The 19266-nt window shown below is 45.3% G+C and overlaps 1 protein-coding gene and 1 long non-coding RNA gene across 2 annotated transcripts; one reads left to right on the plus strand and one right to left on the minus strand.

The window, feature by feature from the left end:
* Positions 1-1709: 1709 nt before the first annotated feature.
* Positions 1710-3479, minus strand: LOC132469879 (E3 SUMO-protein ligase ZBED1-like). Its single transcript, XM_060067990.1, has 2 exons — positions 2893-3479; positions 1710-2617 (listed from the first exon to the last, which is right to left on the minus strand). The coding sequence occupies exons 1-2, from the start codon at positions 3477-3479 to the stop codon at positions 1738-1740; spliced, it is 1467 nt and encodes a 488-aa protein (XP_059923973.1). The 3' UTR covers positions 1710-1737.
* Positions 3480-17994: 14515 nt separating this feature from the next.
* On the plus strand, positions 17995-19024 carry LOC132469999 (uncharacterized). The gene is made up of 4 exons (XR_009528547.1): positions 17995-18175; positions 18376-18493; positions 18579-18648; positions 18905-19024. It is a non-coding gene; the product is annotated as an uncharacterized LOC132469999 (long non-coding RNA).
* Positions 19025-19266: the final 242 nt, after the last annotated feature.

Genomic DNA, 19266 nt, shown 5'->3' on the forward strand with positions numbered 1-19266 from the left:
ACATACGTCATCCCTCCACCACTCTATACTGTAAGAACACATGTTCAAGTTGAATGATAATGAATGAATTTATTCTTTATTCTGCCATAGTATTTATTTAATGGGGGGGGGGGGGGGGGAATAATAAGTAGTGATGGGATTTTCGGCTCCTTTGCGAGATGCGGCTCTAATGGCTCTTCTTACTGTGGAGAGCCGGCTCTTTCGGCTCCCAAACGGCTCCCCATACACATGTTTTACATTATTAATTAATTAATAGCTTAAACCTAATTTTATAACATTTTTTTTCATTATTGACATTGTTAAGCACTTATGAGTAAAAATGCAGCATAACAATGCTTTATGAATAAAACCTTTATTACAAAATAGCACCACTTCCAAAAGAAATAACTTAAAAAAATGTAGCAGTTAAATATAAATACAAACACCCACCACAATACAAAAAAGTAGGCAATCAAAGCATAACAGAAAAGCCACAATACTAATATCAAATAAAGTGCTTTTAAATTTAAGTATAACACTATGACAAAACAAAACAAAGTTTTGAACCACTCACTCACTGTATTAAACACAGATACCCATCACAGTATGAGAAAAGTATTAAAGCAGCTTCATGCCAAAAAGGCATAATTTCAAGTATTATTTAGACCTATAGTGCTATTAAATTAAAGTATAAAACACATGTGAACAACACAAGTTTTGAACCACTATAGAGATAAGGAACTCACTGTATCACTCAAAGACTTACAGATTGGCGTTGAGAAACACCAGGGGCCCTATTTTAACGGTCTGAAACGCAAGTGGGAAGCGCAAAGCGCAAGTAGCTTTGTGGGCGGTTCTACGGCACTATCGCTATTTTACAGGCGGATAAATGACACTTGCGTCGCGGCGCAAGTGTCAAAAGGGTTGGTCTGAAGCAGCCTAATTACCCGTAGGTGTGGTTTGGGCGTAACGTCCAACAAACCAATGAGAGTGCCAGCTCCCATCCCCTTTAAGAGCCATGAGCGCATTTGAATCGGACGAGTTGATATTTTGACAGCGCGTCTGCAGTCTCCGATGAGACAGATGCACATGAATTTCAAACTGCAAATGGCTCAGTTTATTGCCAAATAATATGGCCTAATTCACACATGGAATAAGGGGTTTTCTTCCACAACTTCAGAAATACTGAGTCTTCAAATAAATTTCGCCAAAGAAAACGTATATGATATAACATATGATATGCGGTAACTGTGGTTCTATTTAATGATATACGCAATACATTATAAACATTGTTTCTTATCAGTATTGTATGCTATCCTAATATGCATGTGTCCCCGCGGTAATAGACATTGCCATTGATTGTATTATGCGTTACGTGTTTAGTTTGCGTGTGTTTAAACAGAGCACACACGCGCGCCCGCATTCATTCATTCTTTTTAACACTCACTCGCGGTAAAACAATGTTTTTCACGATCAAATACTCATCAATCCTAAAAGTTATGGGCATGTAGGCCTACACGATGTCTGTGTCAAGAAAATATGTTTTTGCTGTACGGTGTTTGCAGATGCATTGATTTAAAAGTACAACTTATTACCGCTGCATCAGCTGTTCTTTCCCAAATAATTTACCAAGAATGTGCAGCTAGGTAGATCAGAGAAGCAAAGTGTATGCGCGAGGTGCACAAGCAATCCGTATGCATCGCATGCGCATGTATGCATCCGCCCTTAAAATAGCATCTGAACAACGCGCCACTGACTTTAAACCAGGTATTTCCTGGTCAGTAGCGCAATGGTATTCAGCAACGGCAAAATAGCGTTTGCGCCAGAACACGCCTCCTCCTTCCGCCGAACCGCCCCTTGGGGCGCATGATCAATCCCTAATTTACTGGCGAGTGGCGCTGGTGGGAAAAGAACGCTCTGCGGCAGTTGTAAACTAGCAACGACACATGCGCCAGTGATTAAGTCACTTGCGCCGGATGCAAGATAGGGCCCCAGGTGTCTAAGCTTGGCAGGGCTGATCCTGTTCCTTCTCTCAGTTATGATCTGTCCAGTTTTGGAGAAGATCCTCTCTGATGGGACGGATGTTGCCACTATGCACAGTCTACGTGCCATCACGTAAGAGAGCTGTGGATAGATCAGTGCCTTTGTCTCCCACCACCTCAGTGGGTCGGCACTGCGCTGGAAAAGAGGCTCCTCAAGGTAGGACCTCACCTCCAGAATAGCATCAGCTGTAGGATTCCTGGTTGCAGTGTCTCCGCTTGCCCGCTCCTCAAAAAACCTCCAAACAGCCGATGCTTGGGGCTCCTCCGGCTCATGTGCTGCTGCTCCCTCCTCTCCTCCATGACCCCCTTGCAGGTGAGATGACTGCCTATGCCTGGATGCTGCTGTGGTAATTATTTGGAGGGCTTTGTCGACTGCTCTGTTGTCACTAAAGGCCGCCTTTTTGAAGCGGGGGTCGAGGATGGTGGTTTCGGACAGAACTGCATTGTATTCCATCCGGTGGAATTTTTTGTCCATGCTTGAAGAGAGGGAATTCACCAGATCCTTCACGCACGCTGTGGTGACTCTGCTCTGGTGCTCTGTTGTCACCCTCTGAAGACCCCTGCACAGTATGAGCATTTTGGAGGCAGTAACATACCTGAAAAAAGAAGCATCAAAATATTATATTTTATATAATATTTATTCATTTAGGCTATTTAGCAATATTATTTTAAGCTTCACTTCTAAATTGCTTGACATAGGCTACTAATATTTTTTATTTAATAATATTATTTTCAGCCACTTCTAAAGCTGTTTGTCAAAAAAAATATTTAACAAATAAAAAATTACAATGATAATAACATCCTAATAAAGTTTAATAGGTCATAGTAATATTATAGTAAAGTTCAATGAGATGATGTTTGAACACTGTACCTCTCTGCGCTGATCTCCACTGTGACCTGGTCAAAGGGCTCCAGGACGCTGCAGGCCTCTTGCAGAGCCTCCCACTCCTCTTGGCTGAGAGGAGCCACAGGTGCGTTGATGACCGCCAATGTTGCGATAACCGCATCCTTAGATTCCAGGATTCGCTGGATCATATGGAATGCCGAATTCCACCGGGTGACACACTCCTGTTTGAGCTTCAGCTCTGCCATAGACATCTGCCGTTGGGTGGATTTCAGTTTTTGGGTGGCTGCTGTGCTTCTGTGGAAAAATTCCACTATGGCCTTTACTTTATCCACAGTGGGCTTTATAGCCCTCAGAGCATTTCTCACAAACAGATTTATGGTGTGAGCCAGGCATGGATGGTGTGTCCATTTCAGCAGCTGAATGGCTTTTGTTATATTGGCTGCATTATCTGTGACACAACACACAACTTTGTTCTCCATCCCCCACTCTCTTGCCACTCGGTGGAGCTCTTCAGCCAGGTTTTCTGATGTGTGCCTGTCACTAAATTCAAAGCAGTCCAGTAGACATGATGCCATACTGTAATTTTCTATGAAATGGCAGGTGACGGCCATGAATGACGTGGTGGCGCGGGATGTCCAGCAGTCAGTTGTCAGGCATACAGCTGAGGCTGTCTTCACCCTCTCTTGCAGGGAGGCCCGTGCAGCATCATATAGGCCTGGGATGAATTTCTGTGTGAGGGTTTTTCGGCTGGGGAGGGCATACATAGGATTGAGGGCTTGGCAAAAATTCCTAAATCCAACATCTTCAACAATGGAAAAGGGTTGGTAATCTCTGGCCACCATCTTGGCCAACTCCTCGTCTGTCTTGCTGGAGTTAAGGATTTCTGGAGGAACTGCTTCATAGAGCTCTGGGTTGTGGGTGCATGAGGGTGGGTTGCAGGCTGGGGTGTAAAAATGGAGGCAGTTGTTGCTGATGCTGAGGGAGCAGTTGTTTTGGCACCTGAGGAAGCTGCAGCTGTTGCACTTGCGCTGGCAGACGGTTGTGGTTCATTTTCTGTCCTCGACTCCTCCAGCAACACCGCTGCATGCGATGTCCGCATGTGTCTGTGCAGGTTGTTAGTGGAGCCTGCACGATAGGATATTCTGGTTTTGCAGAGTCTACACTCTGCCCTGGTGGAGTCTGACGTAGCATTAAAATGAGTCCAGATTTTGCTCCGTTTTCTGTCACCACTCATTATCACACAGGCCTATTCAATTGTCACACTGACTCCCCTTCTTTATGCCGTGTGTGCTTCTTGACTGCTGCGTGCGTGACTGTGCATTGACACCTGCCCACGAACGCTATACAGCTTGGCCAATTGCCTGCGGTTTCCAAAAAAAAAGTGGAGAGAAACTTTTTTTTCAGTGTTTTCCCGGCATATTATTAATTGAAAGCTGCGTGTGATTGGTCAGATGTGTGGAGCACACGCTTGACAAGAGGGCAGTGGAGACATTAAGGCACAGACGGAGGAAAAAAAAAACCTCTGCTTTACCACAGGCAGAACGCGCAAGGAGAGAGAGTGAGAGGGGGAGGGGGGGGAGAGAGAGAGTGAGAGGGGGAGGGGGAGGGCAGGGGGAGAGACAGCGAGGCACCGCAGGAGAAAAAAAACGAAAAGCAGAGCACAAGCACAGCGACAGGGAGGCGGAGAGAGCGAAAAACTGAAAAAAAAAACGGCTCCCAAATAGGATCTTAAAACGGCTCCCATCGTAGAGCCGGTTCCAATCGTTCACGTCAAAGAGCCGGCTCTTTGAGCCGGGTCGTTCGAGACCGACACATCACTAATAATAAGTAATAATATTTGAGGGAATATTTATTTTTGTTGTTTTAGCAGCGAAATGCATCATGTGTGTGTGTGCCTGTGTGTGTGTGTGTGTGTGTGTGTGTGTGTGTGTGTGTGTGTGTGTATAACACGCTATTTTATGTTGAAATGCGACGTAATCCAGTGTTCACGAAAACGTACACCGTCAACGTATGCTTTTGACGACTGGGTTGGCTCTCAGATATACGTGTTTCTAACAAGATCATATCATTAAAAGTTACATAAAGTAACGGTATATTAACACAAACGCAGGAAACACTTGAGCTGCTAGTTTAGTGAAAGCAGCGTCCATAGTAACCTGACGTTGTTGAAACATGCGAGCGAGCCGATAAAATCTTCCTAATAACTATAAAACTAAAGATCAGACACAATCACTGACTGAAGATTATGCAGGTAAAAAGTATATTTCTCGCTAGAAATGTTATTAGAAACACGTTAAACGATGAATCGGTCCTAAAATATTGCATTTCCCATTCAGATAATAAAGATTAATAAAGATCATACACATTCACTGACTGAAGATTATTCAAGGAAAAAGTACATTTCTTGCTAGAAATGTCATTAGAAACACGTTTAACATTGAATCTGTCAAACAAATCAATAGACAATAGTTGCATAACGTGACGGCATCACCGTTGATGGACATTGATTTCCTTTCGTCTATATCCGGCGGTGAGGGATTAACATGAATGTCTATCTGATTGACGCCCGCGTTGAAAAACTACGCAAAAGGTATTACATGAATGTCTATCTGACGAACCCCCGCGTTGAAAAGCGACGAAAAAGGTACAATTTCTTTGTCGGTAATTGACGCCAGGGATCCTTGGCCATGCGGCAGCGTCACACATTTGACGAGTAGGGAGTGAGACTGTGTTGGTTTATCCAAGCATATGATTGGGTGAAAAAAGTTCAAAGCTATTGGCTTAGAAATTCAGAGGAGGAGCTAATTAGCATATAACTGGAACGGGTTCTGAACTTTCCTGAACGCGTTCTGGAACGCACACCGATGTGCCTTCAGAACGCGTGCTGAGTGGCTTTCACGCGTGCTGACACGCGTTAAACTTGTTCAGAACGCACGCTGATAAGCGTAAAATAACGTCGAATTAAGTCCACCTGTTCTTGCCATACCCCGGCAACCCCCAACACGGTCTCACTCACGTGCAAGCCCCCACCTTCCTGTTCTTCCAAGGGCCTCCCCCAGCTGACCCAATGATTCGCCCCCACACTGATTGACAAGAAGAACATTGCAATACATGCACATAGAACAACTGGCATAACGGACAACGAAATACAATGCAACATATAACACACAAACTATTTAAATGTCCCTGGGTTGCTACAGTATGAAATTATGGGCTTGCAGGCGAAACGTAGACGGCGTAGCCTACATGAGTTATGATATTTTATAAAACGGGTGGCTTAAATTCAGCGATCTGATTGGTTCCTAACTGTTGTATAAGATTCAAGATTCAAAGTGTTTATTGGCATTTGCACAAAAGAAACTTGTGGGCGTATACATAACTGCTATGACGTCCAATAATTTTTGGAAAGTTTGCAGAGTTTCTTAGGTATCTAATAAATCGCTTTCTAATCAATACATCATTCACTGCTTCTTCCGTGGTCATTACAATATTATCAATCGACTGCGTCGGGTTCTCCGACGTCTCTCCCTCTTCCACAAATAATCATAAAAAGTTTTACTCATTTATCTAAAGTTATATTTTTCTTATATTCTTGCTATAAGGTCTGCTGGAATGTTAGAAAGTGCTCAGTATTAAATACATCTTTTTAAATTGCTATGTTTATTCTAGATATTATTGTTGATGACGATGATGATGATGATAAACACAAGGGGCCTCCAGTGGTCTATTTGGTGCTCACACTGACAGTAAAACTGTTTTCTTTTTAACTAGAGTCTTTCACTTCTCCACCTTTGGAAAGGTAAGTTTCAATACAGTTCCACATCCAGACATAATGATGAAATAAAGTCTTATAGTAGACAGTATTGCAATTTAATATAGGTGAAATGTTTCAAATTTAAGATAACAAATGCTATTAATTTCTATTCCAGTCTCGGAAAACGACCAAAACAGCCACATTTATAGTAAAGGCCATTGACCAGCTTATGCACTCCGCTGAGTATGCCCAGAGTGAGGACTTTTGGGTAGCGGCGTGCATGCACCTGGGAATTCCACTATCCAGAGGAAATAAAACGTGACTGAAGCATGCATACGAAATGCATAAAAAGGTATAGTTTAATGGAAAATTTTAATGGGAACTTAGATGGTAATACAGACATAAAATTGTATATCTTCAACCAAAATATTTGGGAGTAAAGCAGCAATGCTGTGTAGACAGCTACCCTCTCTCCCATATAAGTCTAGCATTAAAAAATTACATTGATTATGTTTTTACGTGTCATGACCTGATGACGTGTCAGCATTCCTACATAACATTGCTGCAAATGTTTTCTATCACTTATTTTATTTGCAGTGCATACAGTACTGTCCCTCAACAATTGCTCACTGATGACCCAGCAGTGTATACAAATATGGTTGTTTCCCTGGGCCCCTTCTGCTCCATGTGACCCCTTGGGGTCTTAAAGATAACAGAAAGAAATCAGTTTGTTCAAACATTCACTCGTTCTGTTTGATCAAGAGGGCCTGGGCTACCAGACAAACACAGGCAAATGGGATTCATGGAGATTACTGTAACCAATTATTCATTTCAGAACAAGATATGATTTTTTTTTTGATGCTGTTATTCTTATGTACTTCAGCCCCAGATGACCACACCTGAGGTGACCACCTCCGGCCACACCAGCCCTTCTGATGACCACTTGCGCAATGTCACCAGCATCCTCCGCCGCCTTCAGCCCGGACAAATATTTTGTAGATTCTTTGCCTCAGTGTCCTGCCTTCTTTTTTGTTTCCAAAGAAGACTGGTAGGCATTGAGGAAGACCCAGGTGAAGCGGCAGTTCTCCAGCCTCGACTGGACTGCGGTGATGTCAAAGGGCATCAAGGAGGTCAACCCGTACTGCAGCTTTGCCTTCAAGCGGCATGCTGTGAAGACAGTGGGATCAAGGAGGCGTGGGGCCCTGTTCAAGGCTTCTGCGTATTGTGCCTTTGAAGATTGCCCTGTCCAGGTTGAGCTCACCATTGATGATGACTCCCTGAGGGCCAATTTGACCTTCACAGGGGAATTTGTGCGGCACAGCAGGAGGCAGCTGGTACGCAGGCCTGAGTCTGCTGTAATACACGAATGTTACATTAAGTCATGTAACAACAACAAGTCCATTATAACACATGATGTGTAAACATGGTATCAGTAAAAATTGTTTGCTTATCATATCCAAATTAATTAATTTGAGGTGATGTGTGAATTGGCCAAAGTTATCCTAATATAAATTTTCCTTTTTATACCAGAGTGAATTGGGGCCATCGCCATTTCTTCTGCATTTTCAAAATTTGCTAAGAAATGTGCAAATGGACAGAGATGGTGACCCAAATCTGTATCGATGCCCAAGCATTATTTCCACTCTACTGCAGCATCTCCTCCCTCAAGCTCCTTTGTGGACTGGCATCCTCCTGGGTTAGTCTGGAGTAAACACAGCCTGTTCCCAATTAAAGTCCTCAACCTTTTATTCTAGCTCTGTGGTGTCCTCTACATAAATTCCAATACATAAATTGGGGTTATTGTCCCATAAGTTAATTTCTTTCCCACCTACCCTATCCTCAGGTGACCTGGGACGCCACGGGAAAGGGCCAGTTTATTTGCAGCTGTCAAAGAAATTTGAGAAAGCAGCAAGTACAGCTAAACAGGTATAATATCAGATCAAAGTTAATGTTGCTCATAAAGGCATATTCCTTATGAAATACTGCAATATTATTGAACATGCCACAAGCACTGCTCCAGTGCTCCCTTTGAGCTGCACTGTGGCTGCCCACTGCTTTGGGTGAGCCAGTGTGTCCTTAATAATGTCACACCCCCGAGTGTGTGTCTGTTCCGGAAAGGGTGGAAAGCAGAGAAAGTCCCCCCCCCACACCCCTCTGCTTAATTTATTCCTAGTCCTCATTTAGTGTGGGTGCATTGATTTGATGAAAGGGGCGAACATACTAATTATTGACCAAAATGTTTCAATTGGGCACAATTTCTATGTGTCAATCCAGAACTACACACAGGACAACAGGACCCAAGGGATAATGGAGAAGAGCCAGTGGGACTTGAGGAAAGTCAGGCTCCAGAGCAGGCGCTTCAAGAGGATGGACGATTTTGTGGCCATGCATAAAGTCAGCACGAATGCCCTGCTAAGGGAATATGCTGACTCACTGAAGAAAAGGAGGAAGCAGAAGGTGATATGCTATTTCTACTTAAATACTTATGTATTTAACTAACTCTCTGGGAGAGGCATTTTTTATGGACTCATACCACTGTAGATGTTTGTATATAAAGCATATAAAGTGTGTGTATATTTCACATGAATGAACACAAAATCCTTGTATGCATGTATTTATGTGTAGACAATGAAATGTGTGTGCAAATTCTAAAGGTTAATTCTGTGAAACCGGCCATTCAAATCTTTGATTGGTTTTGTAGAGACATCAGGTGGAAACTGAGAAATGGAAACAGAGAAGCCAAAGGAAATGGGGAGTGTACGTGGCACCAAGGAAGAAGGCATTTACCTTTTAGACAACAAAGGTAAATGTCATACTCATTGAAAACATTAGTGAGCATCCCTCCTAAGGATACCAACAATTGTCTTTTGACTCAGTATGCCCATATATATTTGAAATAAATACAGGCATGTCGGAATCACAGAGTAGTGTGAAATTTAAGGAAAGGAATATTTCACTTAGAGCTTTTTCATTGTTGTGTTCTGTACACTAAATCTTAGAATGCTGAACCTTTGAGCACTGCTCACTGCCCATCTGAAAGCCGCCCATCCTCACCCCTCTGCCCTGTGAACGTCCTTCACCTTTTTTTTTTTTTTCATTTCATTTTATTTGTTGAGCACTCTTCATTCTGGGCAGAATCTCAGAGTGCTGAAGTTTAAAAAGTATACATTTTTAAAAAGTAGGAAATTTACGAATAAAAAGGTTTTTAGGCCAGTCTTAAAACAGTTTAGTGTCTGTGTTGCCCTTAAGTGGTCAGGGAGGCTGTTCCACAGTCGAGGGGCTGCAGCGGCGAAGGCCCGGTCGCCCATGGTGCGTAGCCTGGTGTTTGGGATCTGCAGACTGTTATTGGATCTGAGGGGGCGGGTTGATGTTTGGGGAGTGATGAGTTCTTGCAGGTAAGGGGGGGCATGACCGTTTATGCATTGGTAGGTGAGTAGGAGGACTTTGTAGTCAACGCGGGATGAGACAGGGAGCCAGTGCAGTGAGTGTAAAATGGGGGTTATGTGGTTGTATTTCCTGACTCTCATCAGGATCCTGGCAGCGCTGTTCTGGATGTACTGCAGCTTTTGGATGTTCCTGCCAGTGATCCCAGTGAACAGTGAATTACAGTAGTCCAGTCTTGAGGAGATGAAGGCGTGGACGAGCTTCTCAGCATCTGGCAGGGTTAAAATGGGGCGGAGCTTGGCGATGTTTTTGAGATGGTAGAAGGAGATTTTGCACAGATGCTTTATATCGGGGGTCGGCAATAGGCGGACCGCGGTCCGGGTCCGGACCCAACTGACGTCCTCTCCGGACCGAGACACAATTGCAACAATAATATTAATAATGCGATTTTTTTTTTATATACCGTATTGGTCCGAATATAAGACGGCCTTTTTTTCCAATCGAAATAGGTCCGAAAAAGTCGGGTCGTCTTATATTCGGGGTCTAGTATTCAGAGCGCAGTTTCTCTTCTTCGCCTCTCCCTTTAAATGTCAATACACATTCGCGGCCGCAGGTTGCGCCAGAAATTGGTTCCGGGAAGAAGTAGTCCAGCGTCCTTAACAACCAGACCGTTACCGGTGTTTAAAGACAGGCTGACCATTAGAGACAAGTGGCTCAAAAGTGGGTCAGGTCAATCAACAACAGCGGAGGAGCTATGATGCCAATTTTAAAATAATGGTCGTCAATAAGGCAGAGTCAAGTAACAACTGCCAAGCTGCCAAGATGTTTGGGGTCACGGAGTGTAACGTAAGAAGATGGCGAGCACCAAAATAACGTCTCAAAGACGTCAACAGTCAGCGCAAATCCTACCGTGGTCCTCAAAGTGGCCGTTTCAGTGAGGTTGACCGGAGAGTTTTTGAAAACGTCAGAGAAAACGCGCTTTGGGCGGTGCCGGTGGAAGCGGAGCAGCTGGGGAGCGATGACAGCGAGACCAAACACAGCGGGGCAGAGGACGTGTGTGAGCGATAGACAGAGATCGGAGGAGAAGTTTGGCGAATTTTGGTTAAGTTTAGTTAAATATGTGGCCTGTATTTTTCTATGTTATTTAAAAATGTTCCCAATGTTGCTTGATATTAATTTTGAATCATACTGTACATATTTTGCCTTGAAAGTGCCGTGGCCTTTACTGGCATTATTATTATTGTCATTGATATAACAAGTGTTTAATTCACTGTTCTTTGTTCTGCAAATCTGGTCTGCAAATCTGTTTGTGTTGAAAAACGGGGGGTCGTCTTATAATCAGGGTCGTCTTATATTCAGACCAATACGAGTATATATAATTTTGACCAAGAGATTTTAACAACTAATGTTTGGGTGACTTTTATAAACCCGTTAAATACATTAAATTAACTATAACTTTATGGTAGGCTATGTTTTTGTTTAAACCTTATAATGCCAGTAGCCAATCAGATGATAGCCTGCCCTACGAGCTGTGCGACTGGTGCACGCAAGCACGGCAAAATTGACAGAAGAAAAGAGTGCCTTCAGTTGAGAGAGAAAGCTTCATTGCAGTTGAAGAGAAAGGTAGATTGTGAGAACAGAGCTTTTAAAGAGGAGTGTTCATTCTGCCTGCATGCAGCTCTAAGCCTGTGTGCCTGATCTGCTCCGAGACGGTGGCGGATAGTCAGTTGTTGACCAAACTGATACTACTAGCGCCTTAAGTACTTATATTGGCTAAATATGCCTCTGAATCATAATGCACACCTTGACTGTTGGTACATAAAACACATGCAGTCCTATATCAGTGAAAACAACGGTCATAAAAAATGTGTGATAGACCCCCGGACCCAAGCTTGAGGATTTTTTTTTAAACTGGACCCATTAGGATTTTAATTGCCTACCCCTGCCCTAGGGCCTAGGCAGAAGAAAATGAGGATGCAATATAATTGCTTATTTTTTATAGCTGCTCTCATTTCAAATCATAGACTTACACCCTGGATCATAGACCTTAATTGCAGCATTGATTAAATGTTAATCCTGACTTTCAGTTAACCTTACTGTGGAGGAAGAGGTCGACAGAGGTGGTTGTTGCGGTACTGCCATCTCAAATTAAGGGTCGGAGCATCTATGTACACCACTCGGAGCTGCGTTCACTACGGCCACACCTGTGGTTGACAGGAGAGGTAGGCATCTTTAAACCTCTTCCTCTCACTGCTTGTCTGCACTGCTTACACACTTAGCAATAGCAATCATACTGACGGGCGAACTAGTGAATAGTTGTTATAAGTAATAAAAGGAAAGTTGTTGGTTGCTGTACAGCTGCTACTCTGAGTGAGTGGTGCGCTCATAATAGGCCACATACTGTATATATGCCAGAATGACGTTATTCATTTCAATGGCCAAAAAAATTGTTTGCTTTCATGTGGTGATGCTGTGTGTTAATGTTAATCAAACATTACACTGTGTTCATCAGATAATTCATGGATTGATGCATCTCAGTGCCTACACACACAATGTGGTAGACACCATCTACCTGATGGACCATTACACGGCAGGTGTGATTTTGTTTGGTGACAGAGCCACAGTACACCGTCAAAGCTTACCTAAGGTATAAGTTCAGTGTCTGTTTGTGCATTTGATGGTATGTTGTGTGATGGGAATACTTACTATTAGGGATGGGCATTATTAATTGATGATCGATCATTGATCGTTAAGAAATGTGTCCATCAATTTATATTGTTATCGATCAAAAGGACGTTTTTTTATCTGGCATTGAGAAGACACGTGTAATAAAGCGGACTACACCACCTCTTCTATTCCACATGGAATTCTATTCCGATTGAGCTGTTGTTCCACTTCAAATCGGACCGGAAGTGTCCATAAACGCGGGAGAATGAACAATCAATTTCCATTGCATTTTGAATATAGCATATAAATAGTTAATTTTAATGTAAAAATATTAACGATTAATCGATTAATTGATCGTTAATTCTCCCGACGATCTACTAAGACAATTTAATCAAATGCCCATCCCTACTATACAGTCGTTCATGAAATAGCTGGGATGAGAATCTTCAAGTCCTCTTCATTAGGAAGCACTATGTATTTTCACTGTCTGAAAGCTTTCTTGTCCATGCCAACATTTCTATCAAATATGGTCCAGAAGATAGACATCATGATACTCATAGGTAAACAATTGACTTACATGTTCATTAAATCATCATCAAACATTGTTTTTTCATGCTGTAGGTAAACTTTGAAAACTATGATGCGATGCTGTCATTCATCCATGTGAATGGTAATCATTGGAACATGCTGGTTTGTTGCCTTCTTAATTTTCACTCAGATGTTTGTTATCACATCGTGAAATAAAGTATTAATTACAGTATACCCTCTCTTCTTTCACAGTACATTCATGCAAAGTCTGGCACAGTCTTCCAATTGGATCCATCACCAGCATCCTCTGAGCTTGAGGACTCTACACATGCCGCCACGAAATACAGTCAATATTCAAGCTAGAATTCTAAACATTTGAAGTCAGTCATGTTTACATTCAACAATGGCAGCTGTTTCTTATTGTATGACCTCAGTAATCAGTGGTATGTTTGAAGATATGTCCATATGCCTTATATGGCATATGGACATATAAGGCATCCCCGCGAGCGGGGACACTCTCCCGAGCTCATGCAGATCGGACGCACGAATCTCTCATCCGCCCATCCTCTTCACCGGTAGGAGCGGGGTTCTTCTTTGTGGGGAAGAAGGATGGCACACTTCGTCCCTGCATCGACTACCGGGGATTGAATAACATCACGGTGAAGAACAAGTATCCCTTGCCCCTCATTAGTTCCGCCTTCGTCCCCCTCAACCTTCGCAACGCTTACCACTTGGTTCGCATCCGGGAGGGAGATGAGTGGAAGACCGCGTTCAACACACCTTTGGGTCACTTCGAGTACCTTGTTATGCCCTTCGGACTCTCCAACGCCCCCGCTGTGTTCCAGTCCCTGGTCAACGATGTCCTCCGGGACATGCTGAACCGCTCCGTGTTTGTTTACGTCGACGACATCCAGATTTTTTCGAAATCCGTGGAGGAGCACCAGGTCCACGTCCGGTAGGTCCTACAGCGATTGCTGGAGAATCGTCTGTATGTCAAGGCGGAGAAGTGCGTCTTCCACGTGCCATCCGTCTCCTTTCTGGGATGCATAATCGGTCAGGGCCAAATCAGCATGGACCCCTCCAAGGTCTCTGCGGTGGCCAAGTGGCCCTCCCCCCCAACCCGCAAGAGACTGCAGTAGTTCTTGGGATTCGCCAACTTTTATCGGCGGTTCATACGAGGCTACAGTCAAGTCGCGGCACCTCTCACGGCCTTGACCTCCACCAAGGTCCCCTTTTCTTGGACTCTGGAGGCTGAGACCGCATTTCGGGAGCTCAAGCACCGCTTCGTTTCTGCGCCCATTCTTGTGCAGCCCGATCCCGCTCTTCAGTTTGTGCTGGAGGCCGACGCTTCTGACACCGGAGTGGGCGCGGTCCTCTTCCAGCGTTCTACCTCTGACCACAAGCTCCACCCCTGCGCCTTCTTCTCCCGCCGGCTGTCCCCGTCAGAGAGGAACTATGACGTCGGTAACCGCAAGCTTTTGGCCGTCAAGCTCGCGTTGGAGGAGTGGCGGCATTGGCTGGAGGGCGCAGACCAGCCCTTTATTGTCTGGACCGACCACCGCAACCTGGCTTACATTCAGTCGGCTAAAATACTGAATTCCCGACAGGCCAGGTGGGCCTTATTCTTTGGGCGATTCAATTTCTCCCTCACCTACCGTCCCGGTTCCCAGAATGGGAAGCCGGATGCCCTGTCCCGCCTGCACTCTCCCGAGGACCCCCGTTCTGACCCCGAAAACATCCTGCCCCCCGCTTGCCTGATCGCTACACTCACCTGGGAGATTGAGTCTGCGGTGCGCCGGGCTCAGAGGCAGCAGCCAGACCCCGGTACCGGTCCTCCGAATCGGCTGTTCGTTCCAGACGCTGTACGGTCGAGGGTACTGCTCTGGGCTCACTCCTCCAGGCTTACCTGCCACCCAGGAATCACCCGCACACTGGAATTCATCCGCCGGCGTTTCTGGTGGTCGTCCATGGATGCGGACGTCCGCGCGTTCATAGCAGCATGCGCAACCTGCGCCCGGAATAAAACTTCTACTCGTTCCGGTCTGCTTCGACCTCTACCCATTCCGAGTCGACCGTGGTCTCACATCGCCCTGGACTTCGTCACCGGTCTGCCCACGTCCGAGGGAAACACCACCATCCTCACAGTGATTGACCGCTTCTCCAAGGCCGCACACTTCATCTCGCTCCCCAAGCTCCCCTCTTCAAGAGAGACCGCGGACCTCCTGGTCCAGCATGTTTTCCGCCTTCATGGCATCCCGGTGGATATCGTCTCGGACAGAGGCCCCCAGTTCACCTCTCAGGTGTGGCGCGCGTTCTGTACTGCTCTAGGGGCCACACCCAGCCTTTCCTCCGGATTCCACCCCCATTCCAACGGTCAATCAGAGCGGGTCAACCAGGAGATGGAGGCAGCGCTCCGCTGTATCTCTCACGCCAACCCCTCTTCCTGGAACTCTCAGCTCCCCTGGGTCGAGTATGCCCACAACACACTGGTCAACGCGTCCTCCGGTTTATCCCCGTTCATGGCCTCGCTGGGTTATCAACCAACCCTGTTCTCCTCCTCCAACCCTGTTGGAGGAGGAGATTTCGGTCCCGTCGGTCCAGGCCCACATGCGCAGGTGCCGGCGTACTTGGAAGTGCACACGCGCTGCGCTGGTCCGCGCATCCTCCCACTCCCAACTACAGACCAATAGGCGCCGCCTACCTGCACCCCAGTACGCTCCCGGACAGAGGGTGTGGCTTCGGGCGAAGGATCTTCCCTTGAAGGGAATTTCTCCTAAGATCTCCCCCCGGTTCATTGGACCTTTTGAGATTGAGGCTATCATCAACCCCTGTGCCGTTCGTCTCCGACTTCCCCCATCCCTCCGTATACATCCGACCTTCCATGTGTCCCAGGTCAAGCCCGTCTCCTCCAGCCCGTTGTCTCCCCCTGCCCTGCCCCCACCTCCACCCAGGATTATCGACAACCACCCGGCGTGGACGGTCCGTCGCCTCCTGGAGGTACCGCGCCGCGGGCGGGGTCACCAGTACCTCGTCGACTGGGAGGGGTACGGTCCTGAGGAGCGCTCCTGGGTTTCCCGGAAGAGTATCCTGGATGCCTCGCTCGTCCGGGACTTCCACCAAGATCATCCGTCTGATGTTGGGCGTCCGCCGAGAGGCGTCCGTAGAGGGGCGGGTACTGTCACGCTGCGTCCTGCTACGCGGTCCACTACGCGGTCCACTACCTCCACCTAGTGGCCACTTGGCGCCGGTGGTCCTTCTCCTTACACACCAGCCTGCAGTCATCTAATCACCATTCCCTACTTCAGTCGGAGATCTCCTACCAGCCGGCGCCAGTTCGTCGTTACTCCTGCACAGTCAGTATCGGTCCTACAAGCAATCTCGAGCTTTATAGCAGCCTGTCCCCGTGGTAACTCTCTCCTTCCCTTTCCAGTACTCTCCGCTCGCCGAACCCCTGCCTGCCCGACTACCCGCCTGCCATCGCCCCCCCTGCTAGCCTGTTAACGAACCCCTGCCTGCCTGACTACTAGGGCTTTGACTTCGAACTTCGTAATTCGAATATAATTCGAATATCAAAAAATAAATCAAAATTCGAACGAATATTAGGCAGCCCTTAATATTCAAACCTGTTATGGGCAGGCCAAGAGGGAGAGACGTCGGAGAACCCGACACAGTCTATTCATAATATTGTAATGACCACGGAATAGGCAGTGAATGAAGTATTGATTACACAGCGATTTATCAGAAACCCAATAAACCGTTGGAACACGCAAGACCGGTAACCATAGCAACGCCGGTAAACAAACCTTGCAAAACCCAATCCAGGGCTGAATCCGAATACTCATACTTATAGTATGCATTTTGTAGTACGCCACAAATATAGCGCGTCTGAATGCTCAGTACGCATTGTGTAGTACGGAAAACGTTAAAGAATGCGTACTACCCATTGGTACCACCGCCACAGTATACAACGGTAGGTCACTACGCTATCCCACAAAGCAACCGGAGTCTGGTAACGAACGAAGAAGTGATGGCTGACCCGACACTACCAACAGCGGCTTAGAAAGACGTCGTAGAAAGCGGCGAAAAAATAGTCATTAAAAAGAGTAAAAAAGTAAAGTAAGTCATTAAGTAAAAAGAGACATTTTTAATTTTATAGCAACGATGACAAGACGGAAAACAGGTAACTTATCAAGGTAGTTTTGCCGGCATCTGAGGGGAGATACGTCATCTCCAAACATCCGGTGGAGTTTCGGCGGTGTTCGGAAGCGTTCAGAAGCGTTCTACGCATAGTAGTACGGTCTTCAGCTATGCGTAGAACGCTTCTGTTCAGTAGACACTGAACAGAAATAGTATGTACTAAGTATTGGGATTCAGCCCAGGTCTTACTGAAGGCATTTAATGGTCAAAATATTATTAATAAATATTCGAATATATTCGAATATTAATATTAATAAACAAACGAACTTCGAATATGATTTTTGGGCAAAAGTCAATGCCCTACTGACTACCCGCCTGCCATCGCCCTCCTGTCTGCCCGTTAACGAACCACTGCCCGTCTGTCTCTCCTGCCGGTTCCTGATCCCCGCCTGTCTGACTACCCCGCTGGTTCCTGATCCCTGCCTGTCTGACTCTCCTTCTGGTTCCCGATTCCCGCCTGCCTGACTCTCCTGCCTACTAATAAACCCCGTTCCCCTTTACCTTCGTCTCTGCCTGTGTCTGCGCTTGGGTCTCCACGTTCCATACCCCTTACAATTATAAGTGAATACAAACTTCGCTAAAATGTATCTGTGAATGAACAATGTTTTGGTAGTACCTAAAGAAATTATTACAACATCACATTTCTTCAGGGAATACCTCAAGATGAGGAGAACATCCCATGGGAAAACGGACTGGGTTGATGTTCAGTGGAAAGGAGGAGTAATGCCCCACCCAGTGCAAAAGGATGGTTGCAGTTGTGGTGTTATTGTTGTCGAAGTAAGTTGAACTATGTAATATATTGGAAACAAAATGTTTCTTTCATGTTTGCAGTGGTAGAAATAAGGTTCCATTTAGGTGTTTCTGCACACATGCAAGATTTCTGTAAACCCTCCCCGTCATGCATGAGTTGACATATGCTTTAGTTATCGTTTAAAAGAGGAAGACAATTTTCAATAACTACAGTGTTGTTAATTTAGATGGCCAGAGCAGTAATGGAAGCCTTCCCTCAGTTGCCCAAAATGCAATTTGAAACCTCCAAGAAAGCCATGGGAGAATCTAGGAGGAATATGGGTCTCCAAGTCCTTGAGGCATCAGGTACAATAACTTAAATAATGAATAACTTAAAGGCACTCCACATGAATTCAGATTAAATGTGTTATGCAAATACACTTTCTTTCAGTCTTTGATGAAGAGAAATGTTCAATGTGACTGACAGGCCCCCTGGAGAAGCACCTGCCAACACAGACTGGGTGAGTTGTTGTGAGCAGCAGTTCAATGTGGGATCGTGATGTGACATACAGTGTTGGTAGCAACTTACTAAGTTACTGTAATAATATTACCCCAAAAGATAACAGCACTTATTCCTTCATGAGTTATATGTAATGCACTACTTTTCTTAAGTAACTTCACCGACACTTGTGATATACCAGTTAAACTTAAATGTTGCTACCAACTGACAAAATCATGTGCATGAATAAATCATGAATTCATTTTTAAATTCAACAGATCCAGTGTGATAAATGTGACCGGTGGTTCCATGCCCTCTGCTTGACCATGGAACCCTGGACACTTAAAGAGCTCAAGCAAAAGCAATAGCTGTGTGTGCTGTGCAAATAAATATTTTACCTGTCCGACAAGTGCCTCATGACCTTTATATTACCTTTACATTTCTCTCGTTCCGCTGCTGCAACTTGCAACACATCCCATGAGCCCCAGCCAGCATGTCTCCTCTCCTTCTCTTCGCTGCTGTGTTGGCCTTAGTGCTGTGTGCCAGGCACCGACTGATATGACCATATTAACCGGTGTGCTGACTACTTGTACACAAGGAACCATGTGATTATACGGTATAGATTTTGAGAAAATTTCAT

Source organism: Gadus macrocephalus, chromosome 12 (genome assembly GCF_031168955.1).
Source record: "Gadus macrocephalus chromosome 12, ASM3116895v1".
Lineage (NCBI taxonomy): Eukaryota > Metazoa > Chordata > Actinopteri > Gadiformes > Gadidae > Gadus > Gadus macrocephalus.

Excerpts from the sequence above, each read along its gene's own strand:
- LOC132469879 (XM_060067990.1), bottom strand. The coding sequence starts at position 3,479 with ATGGCCGTCACCTGCCATTTCATAGAAAATTACAGTATGGCATCATGT. Across the intron at positions 2,618-2,892 it reads GTGGAGATCAGCGCAGAGAG|GTATGTTACTGCCTCCAAAA; the intron begins GTACAGTGTTCA and ends TTCTTTTTTCAG.